Here is a 22038-nt window from a genome sequence, read left to right as displayed (position 1 = left end):
ACATATATATGCCTTATTCACTTTTAGATAATAGATATGCAACAGATAAAAGATGTGGGGAGTGAAAAGTAATTAGATGTATTTGTCAAGGTGGAGGTAAAAAATTAACAAGTGTGAATAAACTGCCATCCATATCCAGATCCAGGCTTCCTTCCTAGTTCACCCAATGCTCTCTTTGCCTCTTGTTCTGTGATACCTTTCCATAAAGAATATTCTTTGTCATCCAAGATCTCTCTTGAATCACTTCAAGGATGTACCATTCCAAGAACTAACTTCATGGTCTTTTTTTTTTTTTTTTGGTACCGGGGATTGAACTCAGGAGGACTCGACCACTGAGCCACATCCCCAGCCCTATTTTTGTATTTTATTGAGAGACAGGGTCTCATTGAGTTTGAACTTGAGATCTTCTAGCCTCAGCCTCCTGAGCTGCTGGGATTATAGGCGAGTGCACCACGCCTGACTGGTATTATCTTTTTTGATACATGCATACTCACTAAAACGTCCATATCAAATCAAATTTGAAGACACCTGTTCTTATCTTCCCACCTTAAAAAGATTGAGGGAGGATCAAAAAATAGAGATGAGACTCTTTACTTTACCTGCATGTCACTTTTGGCGGTTTTCACAGAATCAAAGAGATCGCTGGTTGGTGGTTCTGATTTTTTCTGGATTTTGCCTTCTACCATTTGGGACCCCTTCTTTGGATGTTTTGCCACCTAGTAAGATCAGAAATATAAAAAAGTGAGTGGTATTGGCACTTAGTCTCATCATTATCACATTAAGTAGACTTAAGCCAGCTAGGTGCTTTAATCCCAGCTACTTGGGAGGCTGAGAGATGATGACTGCCAAGTTCAAGACCAGTCTGGGCAACTTATTGAAACCCTATCTTGAAATACAAAGTAAAACAGGTTAGAGATGTATAGCTCAGAGGTAAAGTGCCCCTAGGTTCAATCCCCAGTATTGGAAAAAACAACAAAGTAGGCTTAAGCTGCCAATTTCACAGCAGAATATGCATTACTGTCTCATATCTGGAAAGAACTCATTTTTTCACATGTGGTTTATTATTCCTAACCTTTTCTCCTTTTAAAGTCTGTGAGCATTATTCTTGTACCTCCAAATCCTAATGCTCTCTTTTATTCTTTTCTCTTCAAATTTTTTCCCTTCCTATTTCTGTCCCTTAAGAATCTTTCAAATTGTGTCCTTTCACTAACGATATCACCTGAGCCTCTTCTAGGTTTTCTTCTGCTGCTTTCCAAACCAGGTTCCAAAACAAAACAGACTCACTGGTGGTGTTCTGAGTGGTCGTTTTGCTGATCTCTTTCTCACATTGCGTCTCAGGCTTTCTTCAAAGTCACTGCCTTCATCAGTTGATAGAGAGTGACTATCCCTATAAGGAAGTATGGTACTTCTTAAATAAAACCACTCCTTTCCCCTACCATAAAGGGCTAATTAAAATTTTTCTTTGTCTCTAACTGTATTCTACCTCCATGAGTAAAAGACAGATTATAAGAGATTGCTTACTGTCACAAGTAATGATGGAGGAACTAGAAGTTAAAGGAAAATTTTCACTTGAAAGCAATGAAGCTGAATAAGGTACTGAGATGGGTGAAAGACAATACCTTCTTAACAGTCTCTCTAAATAAAAGCATCAAATTAAATTCATAGGCAGAGGAACTATTGTTCTATGTGGCTCAGGAAGTTACATACCATTCAAATGTAAGTAAGAGAATAATGTGTGCCTGGAGTTAAAGTCTGAAACATTGATACAATCTGATCCCCAGTAGTAGTACTCACAGAAAGAGAAATGATTAAGAGAAGATCAATTAAAATAACCAGGGAATAAAGTAAATCCTTAGTTTTTTTTCACTAGAAAGATAAAAAAACAAGATATACTACTAGAACAGAATTTAAACTCATAAACCATAACAGAGAATGGAAGGACCTGTTTTAAAAATATCCTAAATACAAGAACTACAGGACACCAACTAAAAAATTCATACAACTTGTCAGACAACAAATAAAGCACTCTTTACTTGTAATATTTTCTACTCCCCAGCCACCATCAGCATTTATACCGGCTAAATACAGAAATGTGTTCAAGGTATGTCTAGAGTGCAAGTTGAGTGACAGATTAAAGAGGTGCTCTTCTTGATATCTACACGGTCTAGGGTGGCCAAGAAATAGCTAGCGGATCACTGTTCTGAACCAGTACAGCTTTTCTGAGGTTTTCACACATTTTCACACCTATTACAACCAGTGCAGTAAAATGATAGTAAGGAAAGCTCCCGAAGATACAGGAGGCAGCAGCAAAACGCAAGAGCTTCTCACCAACACCACTCACCCGTCTGAAGGGTCTGAGTCCCTGTCATCACAGGGCAGATTGATGGAGGAACTAGAAGTCGACAATGCCCTCAGTGTACTTCCAACAGTTCTGTGCAGTGGGGAGGACACACTGCTTGGGGAGGATGAGCTTTGAAGCCGAGAGGAGGACCTCAGGGTAGGCATGTTGATCTGCCTGAGGGAAGAAAGACAGGGAAAGGGCTCCTACCCCACTTCTCCATCCCCAGCCTTGCCCAGTCCCTTTCTTTCCAAGGAACTGCTCTGGGACTCGGGGTCGGCGCGGGACCTGCCAAAAATAAGACAAGAGATGACTTAACCATATCAAGGGATATTAAGGGATTAATGACAGCAGCACCTCACGGGGCTGGGGTGTAGCTCAGTGCTGGTTTAGCACGCGCGACTCTGGGTCTGATGGGTTCCAGCACTAGCCAAAAGAAAAAAAAAAATGTCCCACTGTCCCAGAAACTGGCCAGAGGCACTGGAGTTACTCCCCAAGCGCTGGTGAGGCACAACTCACTCCAAACGCGATCCTCCGGGGACTTCCAAGGAAACGTAAATCGCTTGGTGCAGAATTAGGCTCACGTGGTAAATTAAAAATAAAACGGAAACGAATAAGGGAAAGGCAGAATCAATCAATAAATGAATAAATAAAGCACCCTGGGCTGTGGTTCCCGGGATCCGTTTCCTGATTCCACGTGGGACGGGAAGGGAAGCTCTCACCGCCTCGCGGTGGAGGCGCCACTGGAAACGCTCGAGGAGCCAAGGAAGACGAGCGCTCTACTTTTCCCGAAGGCGGAACCTGCGTCGCACCCTTACTTAATTGGGCTCCTTCGGGCTGAAGAGCCTCCGAACCTCACCCGAGCCCACCCTCTCGGGGGCTGGAGATGGGATTCTCCGCGGCCGAGGCCACTGAGGTACAGACGGGGCGAAGGAGCTCGTCTTCTAGGGGAAGGAGGGTTGGTGAGGGCTATTCTTGGGTCAAAGGGGAACCTCACTGAGTCGGGAAGTGACTTCTGGCTGAGTACAGTTGAAAAAAGGTCACCTCCTGGGCTCCTTTGGGTCTCTGTGTGGCACTCCACCTCCACCACAGGAGACCGCGGTTTCCCTCTCAAAAGCGGAAGAATCTAGAAAAACGCGGGAAGGCACGAGGTACACTGTGCGCAGGCGCGAGACCAACGCTCGCCCCGCCCCCACCTCCAGGGCTAGGAATTGTCGCGAGGGTTTTGGAGCTCGTGCTTGCCACGCTTCAGTCACGCTGCGGTAGGCGACCTCGTGTAGCCGCCAGGCGTGCCGTTCTGTCCTGTGGACTCCCGCGCTCTAGCCCTCTGCTTCAACTGAGCTCCACCCCGGGCCCGCCCCGTCTGCGTCCAGTTTCCCCCTCCATTGGTCAAGTTTCGGACTACATTACTAGTCCGAATGTGGTGGATGAAGCCACCCCTTCCCTGAGGCTTCTGGAGTCCAGAACGCTGGATTCCACCCAGGCCCCGCCTTCCGAACCGAATCGCCACGCCCCCAAGAGGGACCACGCCCCCACCTCGCTAACAGCCTTCGCGTGGCCGCGTCCCGCCTCCTGCCGAGCTTCCCCAGTACATTGGCTTAATTTCTCTCTTGACCCCGCCCCCGAGGCCAGCTTCTTATTATCATTGGCGGGGCCCCGCCTAGGGCCCCGCCCCTGTCCGGCTCTGGGCTCCCATTGTCTCGGCAGATGCTGCTTGGTCCAGCTATCGTGCCCAGTTTTCAGTTTTCTGGGGTCGTGCTCTTTCTCTGGCTGGTGGAGCGGTTCTGCGGCCAAAAGCCAGATTCTGGAGTTGGGGCGGTTCTTCTTTCCTTCTTAGACGTCCCAGGGAGGCTACAACTATGTCCGTGCTGCGACCTCTCCTGCTTCTACTGCTGCCTCTGTGTCCGGGTCCCGGACCCGGACCCGGGAGCGAGGCAAAAGTCGCCCGGAGTTGTGCAGAGACCCGGCAGGTGCTGGGGGCCCGGGGATATAGCTTAAACCTAATCCCTCCCTCCATGATCTCAGGTGAGTAGAAAACAGGATGACTAGAGAATAGCGGGGTGAGGGGCGGTGGCAGACCCTTCCCATCTCACAATAACTCTTTTCCTTTTCAAAGTGAACGTTATGATAATCTTTTCATCCCATAAAAATCTCTCTCTTCCTCCTATAACTTCTTTTCTACGATCACAATAAACCTCCTGTTCACATAATAGCTCTTATTCCACCCCCACCACGGGAATCTCTCTCTGGTAATTAAGCACAAGTGTCTTTCTTCGCAGTGAGGTTCCCTTCACTATTTCTAGAGACCTTTCTGTGATAAGACTTCCTTGCTTACCAAGTAACAACACCCTTGCACATCCCATTCTTGCACAACCCACCCTTGCACATCCTATGGAAGCTACCCTGCAAGTTCCTTGAGGTCCAGGTGAGCCTATTGGGGAGGGTCACCTAAGGACACTGGTCACTAATTGGGTCCTGGGTCAGCAAAGAGATCCCATGACTAATGGGAATAGATTTGGGATGGGTGAGGAGACAATAAAGAGGGGTCAGGTGGGGACGAGGAGGCAAACAATAGAGACCAGACAGGTAAGAGAGAAAGAATAGCCCCAGAGATAGGTGGGAGATGTACGGAGTTTCATAATATCCCTTGCCATTATTTCTCCCCATTTCCTCTGCCCAGGTGAGCACCTCCAGATCTGTCCCCAGGAGTACACCTGCTGTTCCAGTGAGACAGAACAGAAGCTCATCAGTGATACTGAGGCCACCTTCCAAAGCCTAGTGGAAGATAGTGGCTCTTTCCTTGTTCACACACTGGCTGCCCGGCACAGAAAGTTTAATGGTGAGGATGTGGGGTCCCCAAATGCACTTCACACCTCTCCTCTATGCTTGTGACCCCAGCAAGCTTCCTGTCCCCTTTCTCTACTTTAACCTAAGATATTCCACCCCAGCCCAGCCCTGCTTATCCCCAGTCCCCATCCCAAACTCTTGCCAGGACTTGCTTTCCCTCATTCCCAGTCTGCCCAGGTCTCCGAGAATTGCTCAGTTTCTAATTCACTTTTCTCTTCTCTCCCCATCCCCATCCTGTCCTACCTCTGCCCTTTCACTGCTCTTCCCTTCTCTGTCCTCACCACCCTCTGCCCTTGCTCCCTGCCTTTGCTAGAGTTTTTTCGGGAGATGCTCTCTGTATCCCACCAATCCTTGGCCCAGTTCTTCTCGCACTCCTATGGCCGCCTGTATTCCCAGCACGCCCTCATCTTCAACAGCCTGTTCTCTCGCCTGTGGGACTACTATGAGAAGTCTGGTGAGGGGTTAGAGGACACCTTGGTGGATTTCTGGGCACAGCTTCTGGAGAGAGCATTCCCCCTGATGCACCCACAGTACAGCTTCCCCCCTGACTTCCTGCTCTGCCTCACACACCTCGCCTCGACTACTGATAACTCTCTGCAGCCCTTTGGGGACTCGCCCCGCCGCCTCCGCCTACAGGTGAGGGGTCTGGAGGCCTGAGCTTCAGCCACCGCTAACCTAGTGACCTCTGAACTGTGTGCCACTCAGATCCAGACAAATGACCCTCTCAAAAAGGAGGTTACCCCTGATCTCATGATTTCCCCATTTTGTGTCTCAGCCAACTCTGACCTGGTGGTCCCTATCTCAAGCTTCAGTCACCTGAGGTGCTTAATCCAGTGCTCATTAGTCTCCTTTAATTGGATCCCCACCCCCATTCTTTTTTTTAATATTTATTTTTTAGGTGTAGATGGACACAACACAATGTCTTTATTTTTATGTGGTGCTGAGGATTGAACCCGGATCCTGCCTGTGCTAGGCGAGCATCTACCGCTGAGCCACAATCCCAGTCCCCTCACTCCCATTCTTTACCCTGGTTTTATTACAAACACTAACCTGCTCTCAGCCCCAGCCACCTTTCTGCCAAGTTTCCCCAAATCCTAACATCTTGATTTCCTCTGGTTCAACTGAACATGTACAAGGCATGCAATAATCAAGAAGCCTTTTGACATATGTTGTTTTATTCAATTGTCTTAATTCTTTGATATAAATAATAGTATCCCTGTTTTACAAATGAGAAAACCAAGGTTCAGGTCTCACATCCAGTAGTAGTACGGTGGAGCTGTGTCTCACACCCTGATCTTCTAGCTTCAAATTCAGTGTTCTGATACACAGCCTGTGGAACACTTGATCCAGTTCCCTTGATCCCTCTAGACTTTAATTCCTTTGGATCTCTTGAACCTGTCTCTCTGTACCACCCACCCCAAGATAACCCCACTGCTCATTCCTTGGCCCCAGTCTCAACTGACCTATGATAACTTTGTGGAGTTTTCTCACCTTCTTTCCCTTCCCTCAGATAACTCGGGCCCTGGTGGCTGCTCGGGCCTTTGTCCAGGGCCTGGAGACTGGAAAAAACGTGGTTGATGAATCACTTAAGGTTAGAAGGGGCTTGAGTGTGGGCAGGGACCAGGGAGGGGGAGGCAGAAGTGGGGAGAGAGCCCTTGAGGAAGACAGGCATCAACTGGTAGTAGAGGCCCGAGGCCTTCCCCTATCAGCCTTTAGGCTCTGGCATCCTTGGGTAAATCAGGAAGGAGGGAGTCAAAGATTGGAGTACTGGGTCTCCATGACTGACTCCCCTTTCCCTGCTGAAGCCCTCTCTCCACTACCTGTCCTCTTCTAACCTCCCAACCTAACCTCCTGCCTCTTCCCTCTCGAATCATCATGGACTCACTCTAGTCCTTGGGTCTTTCCTCAGACCTACCCCCACAATAGTAATATACCTCCCATGGAGGAGGATCTGTGAATTGGCCCCTAGGAATCTCCCTCCCCAGCTTGGCAATCCTTTGGTCTCACCTTCTATAACATGGGGTCAACAGCCCTGTACCTCATATGCAGCAACTTATTGTTCTGTAACTTAGGGAGATGGGACCAAATATTGACTTCTTTGTGCTCAGTGTCAGATTTGACTGAGAGCAGCCAAAGTGTTTGTGGATGATAGAGTCTGGTTCTCTGCCCCAAGGTGCAGGTATCTGAAGACTGCAAGAAAGCTCTGATGCGTCTAATCGGCTGCCCCCTTTGCCGGGGAGTCCCCTCACTTATGCCCTGCCGGGGCTTCTGCCTCAACGTGGCCAGTGGCTGTCTGAGCAACAGAGGACTAGAGCCAGACTGGGGCAACTATTTGGGTGAGGGGATTCAAAAAAGCCTGGGAAAGAGGAGGACCTGGAGGAGGGCTGGAGACTGTGTAAGCGTGGGTGGGAGGAACTGGGGAGGGGGTCTAAAGCCCTACTGAGGAAGGGAAAGACGGGGGCCTTCTCATATGAATGCCCCAACTCTTTTCTGCTTCCCTCTGAAGCCCCTGTAAGGATTGTGGGAACATCCTAGTTCACTGTACACCCGCTTGCACCCCTTTTCTCTTTCTCCCCTCCTTCAAGATGGTCTCCTGTTCCTGGCTGATAAGCTCCAGGGGCCTTTTTCCTTTGAGCTGGCTGCCGAGTCCATTGGGGTGAAGATCTCAGAGGGTTTGATGTATCTGCAGGAAAACAGTATGAGGGTGTCAGCCAAGGTATGAGGAGAAAAAAGTGGAAATGAGGCCTTGGCTGGGGAGAGTGATAATAGATTATGGGCATCTGGGGAGGCTTTGGGTCCGAATGGGGACAGTGTGGGTTCTCAGGGGGATGACTGTGTAGAGCTCTCTTGTGCGCAGGTGTTTCAGGAATGCGGGACCCCCCACCTGATTTCAGCCCGCAACCGCCGAGCGCCCGCGCCCCTGGAAGAGGCAGGTCGACCATGGCCGTGGAGGGTGGCACCAGAGGAGGAGCGGCCCACGACGGCAGCGGGCACCAATCTGCACCGGCTGGTGAGTGACCGCGGAGGGACGGGGCGGAGGGGGCGCCCTCCCGGGGGCGCCGCCACTCGGCATGTGGCCTCTTGCTTGCGCAGGTGTGGGAGCTCCGAGAGCGTCTGAACCGGCTGCGGGGCTTCTGGGTCGGGCTGCCCCTGACGGTGTGTGGGGACTCGCGCATGGCGGCAGATATCTCGCAGGAGACGGCGCCCTGCTGGACCGGGACTGGGCGAGGCAGGTGAGAGCTGGGTGGCGGCGGTGGCAGCGGTGGCTGGCCGAGGGCTGCACGTGGGCTGTCGCGGGAGTTTTCGCGGCTTCTGTACTCGCAGGTACCAGCTGCCGGTGGTGGTGGGTCCCCGGACCGATCAGACCCACAACCCGGAGTTGGGGTTGGATACCTCGGGGCCCGACGTCCCGACGCGGCGTCGCCGACTGCTGCTCCGCTCTGCCACCGCTAGGATGCGGGCGGCGGCGCTTGGACAGGACCTGGACATGCAAGACGCTGGTGAGACCCGCCACCTCTGTCCGCGAGCTCCGCCCACTGCCCGCGGTCCCACCTCGCATCTCTTAGTTCTCATTCATTTCTTTATTGGGCACTTACATCACAGATAGAGAGGGGTAAAAGACCAATAAGTGGGTCATCATCCTTGAGTTTATGGTGTAGTGGGAGACACAGAAATGCAGAATAATGGGGGATATTTTTAATAAAGGGCAAAGAGTTGCTGGAGAAGGGTGGAGGTGACAGTGGGTGGGCACCACAAGTTGGAATTTTCCAGAAGGCGAAGCAAGACACATTCATTTTTTTCCCCTCTCCTGTCTGTCTGGCTCCTCCCCACCTCTCTTCCCGTCTGCTCCCTGCTTTTGTGTACTTCTGTTTTTCTCTTTCCTGTTTATCCTCTATCTGTCCCTTTTTTCTGTCCCTGTTGCATTGTCTCTTCCCATCTTCCATCATCTTCTCTCATCCCCATGTCTGCTGATCTTGCTTTTTCTTCTGCTGCCTTCCTGTCACTGTGTTTTACCCGTGTCTCTGTCTCTGTATTAATCTTGATTTCTCTTCCTCCTCTTTTGATCTCTCTCCAACTTCTTTCCCACCCCATCTGTCTCTGTCCCTCATCCTCCCTGCAGAAGAGGATGCCAGTGGCTCTGGAGGGGGATTCCACTATGCAGATGACTGGAAGGCTGGAACTGCACCTGTGGCCCCTGCTGCCTGGCCTCCAAGGCCACATCACCCTCCTCGAAGGGACAGCAGCAGTGGGGGCAGAGGAAGAGGTGGTCCCCGCTTCAACCAGGACAGGAGCAGGAGTGGGGGGATGTCTGTTGGTCTTCACAACTCACCGGTCCTCATTCTCTTCCCCTCAGCCCTGGCCATGCTTGGACCTCGATAACAGGGGAGGGGTGCCCTAGCATCAGAAGGGTTCATGGCCCTTTCCCCTCAGCTGGGCCTGGGGAGGAGTCGAAGGGGGCTACTGAGAGAGTAGAAAAGGGACTTTGCAGGTGAATGGCTGGGGCCCCGAATCCAGGAGATTCCCATTGGTGGGCTGGGGGTGGGTGGGTGTTCACAGTATTTATTTTTTCATTTGGTAATGGGGGTATTTATTTAGGAAAGAAGTGTGATTGCTGTCCTCTAAGGCTAGGGCTGGTGATCAGCACCCCCTCCACAAGAGCTATAAGGGTGAAGGTGGGGGGGGGTGGTTTAGAATTGCCATTGGGGGATGGAGTTGGAAGAAGTTGAAAGTGGGGAGGGGTGGAACTAAGAGGGTGGGGGGCACCTGGTCTTAGAAATGGACAATGCTGGGTGCTGATGGGATGTAGGGCTGGGGGTTGGTGTGTGTGAGTAGGCTGTGAGGCTCTATGGGCCTGAGTTCTGTTGAGTTTTTTAAATGTCATTTTTTTAAAAAGTAAAATATAAAACGGGGGGGGGGGGTGCTCATTGCTTGATCTCTACCATCCACTTCCTTCACAAGGTCCCATTTCATGTTTCAGTGTTTGACTGTTTATCTACAAATAAATGACAATTTACTGGACCCTTTGTGTGCCTTTCTCTGTGTTTAGCAATTCCTCCTGAGCCCTGGCTCCAAAGGCTTCAGGCTCAGTTTCTGCCTGTTTCTTACCTCTCTTGGAATCTGTCTCCTGGGAGCAGGTCTGGGGAATGGCCCCCTGTCTCCAGGTTTCTAAGTCTGAGCATCTTCATCTGTAAAACTGGGAGAAATATGGAGCCCAAACAACTGCGAGGAAAACACCTTGGCCCTGTGCAATTCTCTTTGAAGGCGAGGCATGATTAATATTACCATACCACTGGCCCCTGCTCTCAGGGTGGGGGCCCTTGTTGTCTGGGTGTCAACCTCTACCTCGTCACCTCCCTGACAGTGTTTGCTTTCAACTCTCCTCCCTTTCTTTCTTTCATCCTTCTTTTCTTTCTTTCACCTGAATGAATCTTTTGTTCTGTAGAAAGCTGAGAGATAAAGATATAATTGATATAAGTGAAAGGAGGGTGAAAGTTTCTTCCACGGGCAGTCTGGGTGCCCTAACCAGAGGGAAATGTGCAGGGAGGGAAAAGGCCAGAGACAGCATCAGCGATCAAAGCTGGAGCAGCTGCTTGGACTGGCGGGACAAAGGGAGGGGAGGGGAGGAGCCTGGGCACTGAGAAAGTTTGCAAGGAAAGTTGAGCTGAGTGAGAAGCCGGGCGGTGGCTGGGGCAGGCGGGAGGGCCGGACCCGGTTTCCCCGCAGCTCCCCTTCGGGCCTTGGTGAGTGGACGAGTGAAACCAAGGCTGGGGCCAGTGAAGGGACCCCTTGAATTTATGGGAGGACCCTAGGGTTCACAGAGACAACCTCAGAGGACACCAACAAAGGACTGGTGACAGACCGAGCAGTCTCCAAAAGCTGGAGGGAACAGAGGGCTGGGATCAAGGGTAATGGGAAGAGATAAAGATGGATGGAAGTGAAAAGCTGTGACAGAGGAGTCAAAGCCGGATCTTGAGGGCAATGCCAGAGGGGGCAGGTCTCTGGGTAGCAAGTGTGGGTTCTCTCTGGCTGGGGTCACCCCTATCCCCTCTGGAAGGGGGCTGTCCAGGCTTGTTAGAGGGGCCGAGATTACCGGTTGTAATCTGAAGCGGGTGGAGCCAGACTCCCAGTTAATTAGGAAACTGGGCCTGGGAAGGCAGACAGCAGCTCCATATGGCTTTCTCCATCTCGGTTTCCAAGGTCAATTGTCTGTCTCTGTCTCTGTGTCTTTCCGCCTTTCTCTGGCTCTGTCCTCTCAGTACCTGCTCCTGGTGCACCATCGTGGTTAGAGAGTGGGATGGGAATGTGTGCCCAGGGGTCTTGTGGGTTTCATGCATAAAGCCACATCTCCCCCAGCCCCACACGTACACTGGGGTCTGTCTTTTGCTGGGACAGTGGGGAGACAAGCAGCTTGCGTTTAGGAAACAGCAGCCCATACTAGTTACAAAGTCACTCCTGGAAGTCCATCCTCCCCTCCTCTTGATTGCCTCCTCCATTCCCCTCCTAGCCACAGAAGGGAGCTCTTGATCCCCATTTTTAACCAACAGAGGGGCTCAGAAGGAAGTCAGGGACCCAGCAGTGACCTGACCTGTCATAATGAGCAGATTGGTCTGATCTCTCTCACTGGCTGCTTCATTCATAATAAGGGCTCTGCCTTTCTCTCCTTCCGTTTGAAATCCCTGAGGCTCCGGGAAAACTGAGTATGGGATTTGGGGGGACTGGAGACAAGCAACAGGCTGGCAGCAGAAGGAATAGTTGAGGGACCACTTACAAGGATCTGGTGTACAGAGCACCCCTACTGCTCCCCTTTCCTAAACTAGGTCTCAGTAGCAGCAGCAGCAGGAGAGAAGTTTCTAGCCATCTTCTTAGACTCCCCTCCTTCCCCCTCATTTCCCTTCTAGACGCTGACAGAGGCAAAAATCTGCTAACTCAGGGGGCAGACTCAACCAGGGCTGGGAGCAGGCCTGGGGAATGACCCCCCGATCTCCAAACAGCATCTTCCGCGGCTGCACGGCTATCTCAAGCTGTCTCTGCTTGTGCTCCTGGCCCTGGCTTTGTCCCTGTCTAGAGTCCCCTTTCCCTGTGCCACATGGGTCCTTCGTCTCCTGCCAGGACCATGCGACTTTGGGGGCCTCGGAGCCTGGGGGTGGCTCTGGGAGTCTTCATGACCATCGGATTTGGCCTCCAGCTCTTGGGGGGGGCCTTCCAGAGGAGGTGAGTCCTCATCTTGTCCCATCTCCCAGTAGATGCCTTCCTACTTGTTCTTCCTCCTCTAACCTGGGCTGTGACTCCTGGGGACTTAGGGGAGCCTCTATGCCCTCTGTTTTTTCTTCACAAGAAGACAGTGGCTCCATTTGCTGGTGAAGGATAGGATACTTCCCTACCCATCTCTTCCCAGGTTACCCAGGCTGCAGCTCAGACAGTCCTGGACCACCTCCCTGGGATCAGCTGTTCCATCCTGCCTACCCCGGCAGCGACTTGTGTTCCTGAAGACACATAAATCCGGGAGCAGCTCTGTGCTGAGCCTGCTTCATCGCTACGGGGACCGGCATGGGTTGCGCTTCGCCCTCCCCACCCGCTACCAGTTTGGCTACCCAAGGCTTTTCCGGGCCTCTCAGGTCAAAGGCTACCATCCTCAGGGTGGGGGCACCCAGCCCCCCTTCCATATCCTCTGTCATCACATGAGATTCAACCTGAAAGAGGTGAGGGGATCAGGGGGGGTGAGGGGTGGGGCCAAAAAGAGATGGATTTAGGGTTGCGGCCAAGACCTCCAGGGGAGGGTCTGGGGATCTCCAGGCATCACCTTACCCACAAGTGGACATGGAGGCCATAAAGGTGAGATTTCCTGTTCTTTTCTGCAGGTGTTCTTTTTCCTGGATTTTCTGGGTGCAGAGCGTTCCCCTCTCCCATCTGGGGGTTTACTTCAGTCTCCTTCCTTGACTAACTTATTCCCCTGGTGTCAGTGTCCTGCCAACTTGGATGCACTTGGATGCACTCCCTCCAGGTGTCCCTTGCCCTTCACAGTGCTCACTATTATTACCAGGGACCTTGCTCTGCCATTAGGACCTTCTGACTCATCTTTCTTTCGCTCCCCTCACACCAGCTGCCACACTTTGAGATTTTTATGTCAGCTCTATGTCAAGCTCTTGGCTGAGCATGGCAGAATAGTTGGACAGAAGTTCAGTGCTGACCCTTGGGACTTTAGTCCTTATGGGGGAGACAAATGGAAACACACAAGGACCCAAGAACTCTTGTAGAAAGACAATCAACATGCAAATGAAAGCATATAGGGAAGGAACTACCCTTCATAGAGTACTTTTTAAAAAAATATTTATTTTTTAATTTTAGGTGGACACGATATCTTTATTTTATTTTTATGTGGTGCTGAGAATTGAACCCAGTGCTTCACACATGCTAGGCAAGCGTGCTACCACTTGAGCCACATCCCCAGCCCCCCTTCGTAGAATACTTACTGAGTGCTGGATATTGGTCTTACCATCGCCTTGCCTTGAAGGAAGTACACAAGTATTACACAGAAATGGAGATTGAGTCTCAGTGGGCTAAGTGACCTCCATTAACAGAAATTGGCAAAACTAGAATTTGAACTCAGGTCTTTTTACTCTGAGGTAGAGGCTCCTTCTGAGGACCTGGATGTGTTTTTGTATTTGGAATTGTAGGGAGTCTATTTATCAAATGGAGTGGGGTTTGTTAGAGAAGCAGGATTAAAGGATGGAGTGGACATGGCTTTGAGACAGTAGCGAGCGCACCTACCACTCTTGGAGCAGAGGATCAACAAACGTGGCTGTTGATGTGCGTGTGAGCATGCACACAGCTGTGCCAGAGAGGTATGTGTAGTGTGTGTGACTGGCAGAACTTCAGTGGGGGTTACAAAGTCCCTTTGTTGAAGCTGGAGGAGTGTGAGGGTGGTCTGGTAGGCAGCAAGGGGCTCCTGTTGGGTGTGAGGCAATGGCAGTGAATTTTGAGGTAAGTTTCTTTAGTGGTTAGGATGGTTCCTTGTCACCACCATTCATCCAATACCTGCCAAGTTACAGACATGTCACATTCTCCCAGGTAGCTGTTTAACCCAGATTTATAGGTAGAGAAATAAAGGCTGTTGAGAAGCTTATTCATCTGCCCAAAGTCATACAATTAGTAAATGGCAGAACTGGGATTTTATTCCAGGTCCATCTGATGCCAGAGTGTTCTCTTCACTGTTCCTTTCTGCCTTCAAAGAGACAGTTCAAAGAGACAAAGGCTCTGCCCTTCAGGCATGCCTCTGGAGCAGGTCAGAGAACATCAAGACACAGAGAGGTCAGATTCAACGATGAAAGTCCTTTTCAGAGACAGAAATCCTCAGAGAGTCCAGGAGCTAGATTCTGATGTGGATCAGCCTGAAGAGCTATGTAAGGGTATGATCCAGCCTGATTTCCACTGTCCTTGTTCAGATGTGGAATCATGTGTCCCAGCCCTTGGGGCAACACCTTATCAAGGGGCCAGGGCTCCCCAGAGTCCAAGTCCAGGCCTGTGTTTTGCTCTCCAAGGTGTCCAGGAGACTCTGAAGTGTTGCTATCCTGGGCTGCCCTACAGCATCATCTCTATCACCCCTTTTCATTCTCTGCTCTCAGACACATTCCACCTCTCTCCTCGGGCGGCCTAAGACCACTCCCTTTCTTGGAACTGAGACCTAGAGTCCCAGAGGAGGCACTCAATAGATTTTTGTTGAAGAAGTGAGCACAAAGTTTGTTTCCTAGAGGTTTTACCGCCAGGGCAGTCAGAAAGCCCCAAGGAAATTAATACTCTATGAACTTTGCATATTCCAGTTCTTTTTCTTTCATATATATATATATATATATATATATATATATATATATATATATATTTTTTTTTTTTTGGTGGTACTGAGTGTTGAACCCTGGGGTAATTTACTACTGAGCTACTTCCCCAGGTCTTTAATTTATTTATTTATTTGTTTAGGATTTCACTAAGTTGCTGAGGTTGACCTGAACTTGTGACCCTCCTGCCTCAGCCTCCCAAGTGGCTGGGATTACAGGCGTGTGATGCTCGCCTGCCTCCAGGTTTTTTCGTTCCTTTTATATCCTTTATCCTCTATAATCACCTGGGAACCTATAATTATCCCCATTCTGTAGATGAGCAAACTGAGACTTAGAGATGTGAAGTAAAGGTCATACAGCTAGTGAGGGAAGCTGGTGGTCTCCAGCAGAGCTGTGGGGAGGTTGTGGGATCAGTAGGGCTTTGGCTGGTGCCTACTTTCCCCCAGGCTCAGTTGTTTTTTTTTTCTATGTGTGTCTTCTCTCCTCTGCAGGTACTTCAGGTAATGCCTTCTGATAGTTTCTTCTTTTCCATTGTTCGAGACCCAGCGGCTCTGGCTCGCTCTGCCTTCTCCTATTATAAATCCACCTCATCAGCCTTCCGCAAGGCACCATCTTTGGCTGCCTTCCTGGCCAACCCTCGAGCCTTCTACCGGCCAGGAGGCCGTGGGGACTACTATGCTCGAAATTTGCTATGGTTTGACTTTGGCCTGCCCTTCCCTCCAGAGAAGAGGATCAATAGAGGGAATCCCAAAGACCCTGACTCCCATCAGGGGCATGTTTTGCCTTCTGGCACTGGCCCTCGAGCCCAAATCCTAGATCCCAATGCTCTCTTGCAGCCTGTTTCCACTGTTGCTGATGGTCACAGCCAGGCAGTCAGCCCTACCTCCTTCAATTTGGGGTCCTCATCCTTCATTCAGTGGGGCCTGGCCTGGCTGGACTCCGTTTTTGATCTGGTCATGGTGGCTGAGTACTTTGATGAATCACTTGTTCTGCTGGCAGATGCCTTGTGCTGGGGTCTGGATGATGTGGTGGGTTTCATGCACAATGCTCAGGCTGGAGGTGAGCACGGCCTCAGGGCTGCTGGCACTGGTGGACTAACTGCTGAGGATCAGCAGCTGACCGCTCGGGCCAGAGCCTGGAACAACCTGGACTGGGCTCTCTATGTTCACTTCAACCGCAGCCTCTGGGCACGGATAGAACAATATGGCCAGAGACGACTGAAGCATGCTGTGGCTGAGCTTCGGGCTCTCAGAGAGGCTATGGCTAAACACTGCCTTCAGGGGGGTAAGGCTTTAGACCCCAAATATATCACCAACAGTCAGTTCCGTCCCTTCCAGTATGGGTCAGCTAAAGTTTTGGGCTATGCACTTCGGAGTAGTTTGAGCCCTCAAGACCGGGAGGAGTGTGAACGCCTGGCTACCCCTGAGTTACAGTACAAGGACAAGCTGGATGCTAAGCAGTTTCCCTCTCCAGTATCAATATCCTTGAAGACTTCAAGGCTACTTTCCTCTAGGCATCAAGCTACAGATTAGGACACATGAGATGAGAGTGGGGCTGCCAGAAGCAATCTCTGCATCCCTGGGAAAGGATGGAACTTTACCTTGATGCAGACCCCAAGTTTTCTGACCTATGCCTGGGAAACCCAGCAGTGCCTCCCTCCCCTCTCCACTTTCTCAAGGCAGGTCCACGTAGCACTCTCCAAAGTCCCCGGGAGAAGTAAAAGATGGAGAGAGCCACAGAAAGTTTAGGGCATGGTGAGTTGAAATGGTATGTCCATTTCTCTAGAAAACGTTATTGGGTTATGTTCACTTCATTATGAAATGTTTGTTCAATGAATAAATGATATGAAACTTCCACTTGATATATGTAGGACGGAAACGGGAGGTATGGAGAATAGTTCAGTGAGAAGCGGGATCGGAAGGGATTTTTTAGTATTTTTCCCCCCACAAGAAGCCGGTCTGCCGTCTCCCACCGGTCTCGCAGCAACTTAACGCACCCCGCCCCCGCCCCCGCCCCCGCCCCTTCTCCAAGATCGCGGCGCACACAGATCTTGGGGCCTCGGAGGCCACACCCCTCCCTTTCCGCTTCCGGTTTTTCACCAGTCATTCTGCCCCCACTACGATTCCGGCGCCGCGGGGTCTGGGTTCCGGGGTTCGTTGCCCGGGTTTCCGGGCCGGGCTGGCGTCTGGGGCCGGCCGGCTGCGCGCATCACCACTCAGGCGTCGGACCCGCCGGACCCAGCCCCGCGGGCCCCCTCGCTTCCCGCGGGGGCTGGTCTGGGTCCCGGCCCCTCGGCCCCCGGCCGGCCCCGGTTCGCGCCGTCTTCGCCGCCCCATGGAGTCCCAGTGCGACTACTCGATGTACTTCCCGGCCGTGCCGCTGCCACCGCGCGCGGAGCTGGCGGGGGACCCGGGCCGGTACCGGGCGCTGCCCCGGCGTAACCATCTGTACCTCGGGGAGACTGTCCGCTTCCTGCTGGTCCTACGCTGCCGGGGTGGCGCCGGGTCTGGTGCCGGGGGCGGCCCGGGCTTGAGCTCCCGAGGGGCCTGGGCAGAACTGGCAACTGCCCTGGCCGCCCTGGCTTCTGTCAGCGCCGGAGGTGTGCTACCAGGGGGCAGTGGCACCAGCGACCAGGACCCAGAACCTCCAGGGGGAGGGGACCCTGGGGGTGGAGGCGTGTTCCGGGGCTGCAGCCCTCTTCTCACCCATGGCCCGGGCCCTGCTACCTCAGGGGCAGCGACCACGGTGAGGAACTTGGGGTGACACGGCACAGGGCTGAGAGCAGTTTGCTGGGTGGCAAATGCAGTTTGAGAGATGGACGCTGGGTACCTAAGGCAGGAGGCAGATGATAGAGGGGAGGGCATGAAGGACCGTTACTGCGGAAATTAAAGGAAGCTTTGCAGGCCGCCTCTGACTCCTGACCTCTTCATCCCTTTCACAATCCCAGCTGCCTGTGGAGGAACCCATCGTGTCCACAGATGAGGTCATCTTCCCACTCACTGTTTCACTGGATAGACTGCCCCCAGGGACACCTAAGGCCAAGGTAGGTTGAGCCAGGGTAGAGCTGATGTCTTAATTCAGACACCCTTTCAAGGCCCTGCCATGTCTCTCCTCTTGACCGTGGTCTAATGTCTCTTGTACCCAGATTGTAGTGACCGTGTGGAAACGGGAGGTTGAGGCACCAGAGGTCAGAGATCAAGGCTACTTGCGCTTGCTGCAGACCCGATCCCCTGGGGAGACATTCCGGGGCGAGCAGAGTGCTTTCAAGGCCCAAGGTGAGAGGAGACTGCAGGAGGGGAAAAACCAGAGTATGATCTTTGGGGGTACAGAGTGGAGGGGTGATATTGGAAAGTGCCTGATGGGGAAGAAGAGGAAAGTGATTACTGTGAGTTGGGGGGAAAGTCTGGGCCCAGCCCCTCATTTCTTGCCTCTCCCTCGTCTGCAGTGAGCACCCTGCTGACGCTGCTGCCTCCTCCAGTTCTGAAATGTCGACAGTTCACTGTGGCTGGAAAACACTTGACCGTGCTCAAGGGTGAGCAGATCTGCTGGCTCAAGTCTTGGGTATCAGCAAGATAATTGATTAGATGATAGTTATTTGGGGCAGGCTGATGGGAATGCACAGGCTGATGGGTCAGCTGCCTGGCTGGACTTAGCCCCATGGGAGGGGAGGGAAAAGGAAGAATTCAAGGAGGTAGATCAGTGAGAATAGCTCAGATCTGGTGCCAGTCCCACCATAGTAGGTGACTTATAGTGGGTGGCTCTTGCTGTGTATCTAGTGGTCTTGAGGTATCCGGCTATGCTGAGGCCGACTGGTTACTTCCAACAGTGCTGAACAGTTCCTCCCAGGAGGAAATCTCCATCTGGGATATCCGAATCCTCCCCAACTTCAATGCCAGTTATCTACCTGTCATGCCTGATGGCTCTGTGCTGCTGGTGGACAATGTTTGGTGAGGTCCTGGGGAGGGCAGGGCTGTGAAGTGGCAGGGGTGGAGCAGGAGCTGAGCTCTGACATGGGGAGTTGTTCATGTCTTGTCTTCTCTTCTCAACTAGTCACCAGTCTGGGGAAGTCTCCATGGGCTCCTTCTGCCGACTCCCTGGTACCTCTGGCTGCTTCCCCTGTCCTCTTAGTGCCCTGGAGGAACACAACTTCCTGTTTCAACTGAGAGCGGGTGAGCAGCCCCCTCCAGGAGCCAAGGAGGTAAGAATAAAGGGCTGGTGTGTTCGAGGAAAAAGGATAAGAAAAGGCCATGGAAGGCAAAGGCTTGACTAGACTGGAGAGGAATTCCGATGCAAGTGATGTTGATGTTTGTGTCTCTCCTGCAGGGCCTAGAAGTTCCCTTGATTGCTGTGGTTCAGTGGTCCACCCCAAAGCTGCCCTTCACCCAGAGCATCTACACCCACTACCGGTCAGTGTGTGGGGCCCCTACCAGGCACCATCCTGCTCACCTCTGCTGCCTGACCCACATCTAGCTTCCCTCTCTCACTGCTCCTAGCCTGCCCAGTGTCCGCCTGGACCGTCCGTGCTTTGTGATGACTGCTTCTTGTGAGTCCCCTGTTCGGACTTATGAGCGCTTCACTGTCACCTACACACTGCTCAACAATCTTCAAGACTTCCTTGCTGTGAGGCTTGTGTGGACCCCGGAGCATGCACAGGCTGGTGGGTTAGCTGCCCGGCTGGACTTAGTTCCATAGGAGGGGAGGGAAAAGGAAGAATTCAGAGGTAGACCAGTGAGAACAGCTTAGATCTGGTGCCAGCCCCACCTAGGTGACTTGTAGTGGGTGGCTCTTGCTGTGTACCTGGTGGTCTCATCAGGATCACAAATAGAGTTTAGAGAGGCATTGGGACAGTGACTTGAAGGGCATGGACAATAAGGCTACATTCTGTGGTATGAGCTCTACCTCGCATTGACTAGCTGTGTGACCTGGGGTATGTTATATTACTCTTTGGACATTGGTCTTCACTCCTAATATTTTATGTTTATTTTATTTTTTGGTACTAGGGATTGAATCTAGCTGTACTCTACCACTGAGCTATATCTCCTGTCGTTTTTTAAAAATTGTTTTTAGTTGTACATAACACAATACCTTTATAATTAATTTATTTATGTGGTGCTGAGGATCGAATCTAATGCCTCACACATGCAACGCAAGCGCTCTACTGCTGAGCCACAACCCCAGCCCCTCCTGTCCTTTTCTTGTTTGTTTTGAGATAGATTCTTGCTAAATTGTTGAGACTGGCCTTGAACTTGTAATCTTCCTGCCTTAGCCTTCCAAGTCACTGGGATTATAGTGTATTGCCACACCCAGTCCTAATATTTTGGGTTGTTATGAAGATCAGTGAGTTAATTGGAACAAAACCCGGCACACACTGTATAGCTGCTGTTACCCTTAACCCTGGCAAAAGACAACATTTCCTCAGTTTGTTCCATAGAATGCTTTGCAAATCAAATGTGACCATGCTGATGGCGGCCTCTGGGAACTGAGGAACTGTCCAGTATTCACCGGTGCCTGTTTCTGCCTCCAGGAAAGCAGCTGTGTGAGGAGGAACGCCGGGCCATGCAAGCAGCCCTGGACTCCATCGTCTGCCACACCCCCCTCAACAACCTTGGCTTTTCCCGGAAAGGCAGTGCGCTCACCTTCAGTGTGGCCTTCCAAGCTCTGAGGACGGGGCTCTTTGAGGTGGGTTAGTGCTACAGGATGTTGGGGTGGAACAGTCAGAGCCCCTAGCTTCTATGGAGGATAATGGGTGGCACTAGAAGGCTGGGCAGAGGGAGAGTGGAACGAGCTCTGACCTGGATCTGTTGAGTGGGAAGGTCTGGGCCCAGAAGCCAGCTGGAATGCTGAGGTGTCTCTCCCCACCTAGCTGAGCCAGCACATGAAACTGAAGCTGCAGTTCACTGCCAGTGTGTCCCACCCTCCTCCTGAGGCCCGGCCCCTCTCTCGAAAGAGCAGCCCCAGCAGCCCTGCTGTCCGGGACTTGGTGGAGAGGCACCAGGCGAGCCTGGGCCGCTCTCAGTCCTTCTCCCACCAACAGCCTTCCCGAAGCCACCTCATGAGGTAGGAAGTGGGGCAGATGTGGCATTGGCCTGGGCAGAGGCTGGAACTAGGGAGCAGGGTGGAGGCCGAGCAGAGCTCACAGTCTCTGCCTTCTTCCAGGTCAGGAAGTGTGATGGAGCGCAGGGCCATCACACCCCCTGTGGCTTCCCCAGTTGGCCGCCCTCTCTACCTGCCCCCGGATAAGGCTGTGCTCTCTCTGGATAAGATTGCCAAGCGCGAGTGCAAAGTCCTGGTGGTGGAGCCTGTCAAGTAGCACCATGCGGCTCTGCCCCCCCCATATACTACAGAAACCCAAAGCCCCTGGAGGGCTCCTCGCTCTCAGACTGTGCCTCCCCTGGGACACCTCCCACCGTGGGTGAAGAAGCCCAGCAGGGCCGCCTGTCTGTGTCTGCTGATGGATGAGGGCAGAAGTTGTGAAGTGGGTGGTGTGGCTGCAGTGCTCCGCCAACAGTGTTTCCCCAAGTTCCTGTGGGGGGGCTGGCCCCACCCCAGCCCTTCATCCTTGTTCTAAGTTTACAGAGTATTTTCCTCATTCCTATTGTGTCCTTTCTGCCTCCAGCATTCCCTCCCACCCACCCGCAGGGCTGAGATTAGAAGGTGGTGTTGGTACAGGGATTCTGACGATGACCCTCCTGTCTCAGGGGTTGGGGAGATACTAGGTGGCCTCCTCTGCCCCTCATGTTTACGTTGGCAGCCTGAAGCACTTTAAGTTGTATCTTTTTTTGTCTGTTCCTGTAACTTATTCTCGAACTACAGCTTCCAACTGAAATAAGACTATTAAATGCCCATTCAGGAGGGAGAAGAATGACTGTTGTATGATTGTTGTTTGTGTGTTGGTGGAAAGAGCAGACCAGTGGGGCTCGGGATGATTCCCTTCAGCATGCACACAAATAGCTCCCTTCCTGTCCTTGTTTTTTCAATCCCCAGTTTTAGAATGCCCAGTAGTGGCCCTGTCCCACTTATCCT

General features: G+C 51.9%; 4 protein-coding genes across 10 annotated transcripts in view; 3 read left to right on the top strand and 1 right to left on the bottom strand.

Moving 5' to 3' along the window:
• Stag3 (STAG3 cohesin complex component) overlaps positions 1-3506 on the bottom strand; it is a 28939-nt gene extending 25433 nt beyond the window's left edge. For 2 of the 6 annotated variants that reach the window (XM_078023788.1, XM_078023791.1), the window contains exons 1-4: positions 3383-3504; positions 2342-2515; positions 1285-1387; positions 600-716 (exon numbers count right to left, since the gene is read on the bottom strand). In XM_078023788.1, coding sequence (XP_077879914.1) covers positions 600-716; positions 1285-1387; positions 2342-2505 — 384 coding nt within the window. In that variant the 5' untranslated portion in view covers positions 2506-2515; positions 3383-3504. Of the gene's footprint in view, positions 1-599; positions 717-1284; positions 1388-2341; positions 2516-2996; positions 3299-3335 lie in introns of those variants that run through there. The other 4 variants (XM_078023792.1, XM_078023789.1, XM_078023790.1 and 1 more) reach the window with 4 other exon arrangements.
• A 324-nt stretch (positions 3507-3830) lies between these two features.
• Gpc2 (glypican 2) lies at positions 3831-10204 on the top strand. Its single transcript, XM_005328448.5, has 10 exons — positions 3831-4363; positions 5019-5177; positions 5499-5821; positions 6696-6776; positions 7359-7521; positions 7771-7901; positions 8043-8195; positions 8279-8418; positions 8510-8685; positions 9306-10204. Exons 1-10 carry the CDS (start codon positions 4198-4200, stop codon positions 9563-9565), a joined length of 1752 nt encoding a protein of 583 aa, XP_005328505.1. The 5' UTR covers positions 3831-4197; the 3' UTR covers positions 9566-10204.
• A 619-nt stretch (positions 10205-10823) lies between these two features.
• Gal3st4 (galactose-3-O-sulfotransferase 4) lies at positions 10824-16869 on the top strand. Its single transcript, XM_005328447.5, has 4 exons — positions 10824-10926; positions 12085-12397; positions 12582-12885; positions 15507-16869. Exons 2-4 carry the CDS (start codon positions 12273-12275, stop codon positions 16545-16547), a joined length of 1470 nt encoding a protein of 489 aa, XP_005328504.2. The 5' UTR covers positions 10824-10926; positions 12085-12272; the 3' UTR covers positions 16548-16869.
• Positions 16630-21877, top strand: Trappc14 (trafficking protein particle complex subunit 14). Of its 2 annotated transcripts, none has more exons than XM_078023795.1 (11): positions 16630-16769; positions 17963-18058; positions 18161-18290; positions 18461-18547; positions 18842-18962; positions 19066-19213; positions 19339-19421; positions 19509-19672; positions 20540-20694; positions 20879-21072; positions 21172-21877. In XM_078023795.1, the coding sequence occupies exons 1-11, from the start codon at positions 16767-16769 to the stop codon at positions 21323-21325; spliced, it is 1335 nt and encodes a 444-aa protein (XP_077879921.1). In that variant the 5' UTR covers positions 16630-16766; the 3' UTR covers positions 21326-21877. The 2 variants fall into 2 exon arrangements, with proteins under 2 accessions (XP_077879921.1, XP_013215464.3); XM_013360010.4 differs by lacking the exon at positions 16630-16769 and adding an exon at positions 17110-17760.
• The last annotated feature ends 161 nt before the right edge of the window (positions 21878-22038 follow it).

Source organism: Ictidomys tridecemlineatus, chromosome 10 (assembly GCF_052094955.1).
Source record: "Ictidomys tridecemlineatus isolate mIctTri1 chromosome 10, mIctTri1.hap1, whole genome shotgun sequence".
In the NCBI taxonomy this organism is placed as follows: domain Eukaryota; kingdom Metazoa; phylum Chordata; class Mammalia; order Rodentia; family Sciuridae; genus Ictidomys; species Ictidomys tridecemlineatus.
The sequence above is the reverse complement of the archived record's forward strand: the minus strand, read 5'-3'. Positions and strand labels throughout refer to the sequence as shown.

Coding starts and splice junctions, on each gene's coding strand:
- Gpc2 (XM_005328448.5), top strand. CDS start 4,198: ATGTCCGTGCTGCGACCTCTCCTGCTTCTACTGCTGCCTCTGTGTCCG. Junction 5,178..5,498: donor CCGGCACAGAAAGTTTAATG/GTGAGGATGTGG, acceptor TGCCTTTGCTAG/AGTTTTTTCGGGAGATGCTC. Junction 6,777..7,358: donor TGGTTGATGAATCACTTAAG/GTTAGAAGGGGC, acceptor CTCTGCCCCAAG/GTGCAGGTATCTGAAGACTG.
- Trappc14 (XM_013360010.4), top strand. CDS start 17,350: ATGGAGTCCCAGTGCGACTACTCGATGTACTTCCCGGCCGTGCCGCTG. Junction 18,059..18,160: donor CAGGGACACCTAAGGCCAAG/GTAGGTTGAGCC, acceptor TCTTGTACCCAG/ATTGTAGTGACCGTGTGGAA. Junction 20,695..20,878: donor TGAGGACGGGGCTCTTTGAG/GTGGGTTAGTGC, acceptor CTCCCCACCTAG/CTGAGCCAGCACATGAAACT.
- Gal3st4 (XM_005328447.5), top strand. CDS start 12,273: ATGGGTCCTTCGTCTCCTGCCAGGACCATGCGACTTTGGGGGCCTCGG. Junction 12,398..12,581: donor GGGGGGGCCTTCCAGAGGAG/GTGAGTCCTCAT, acceptor ATCTCTTCCCAG/GTTACCCAGGCTGCAGCTCA. Junction 12,886..15,506: donor TGAGATTCAACCTGAAAGAG/GTGAGGGGATCA, acceptor TCTCCTCTGCAG/GTACTTCAGGTAATGCCTTC.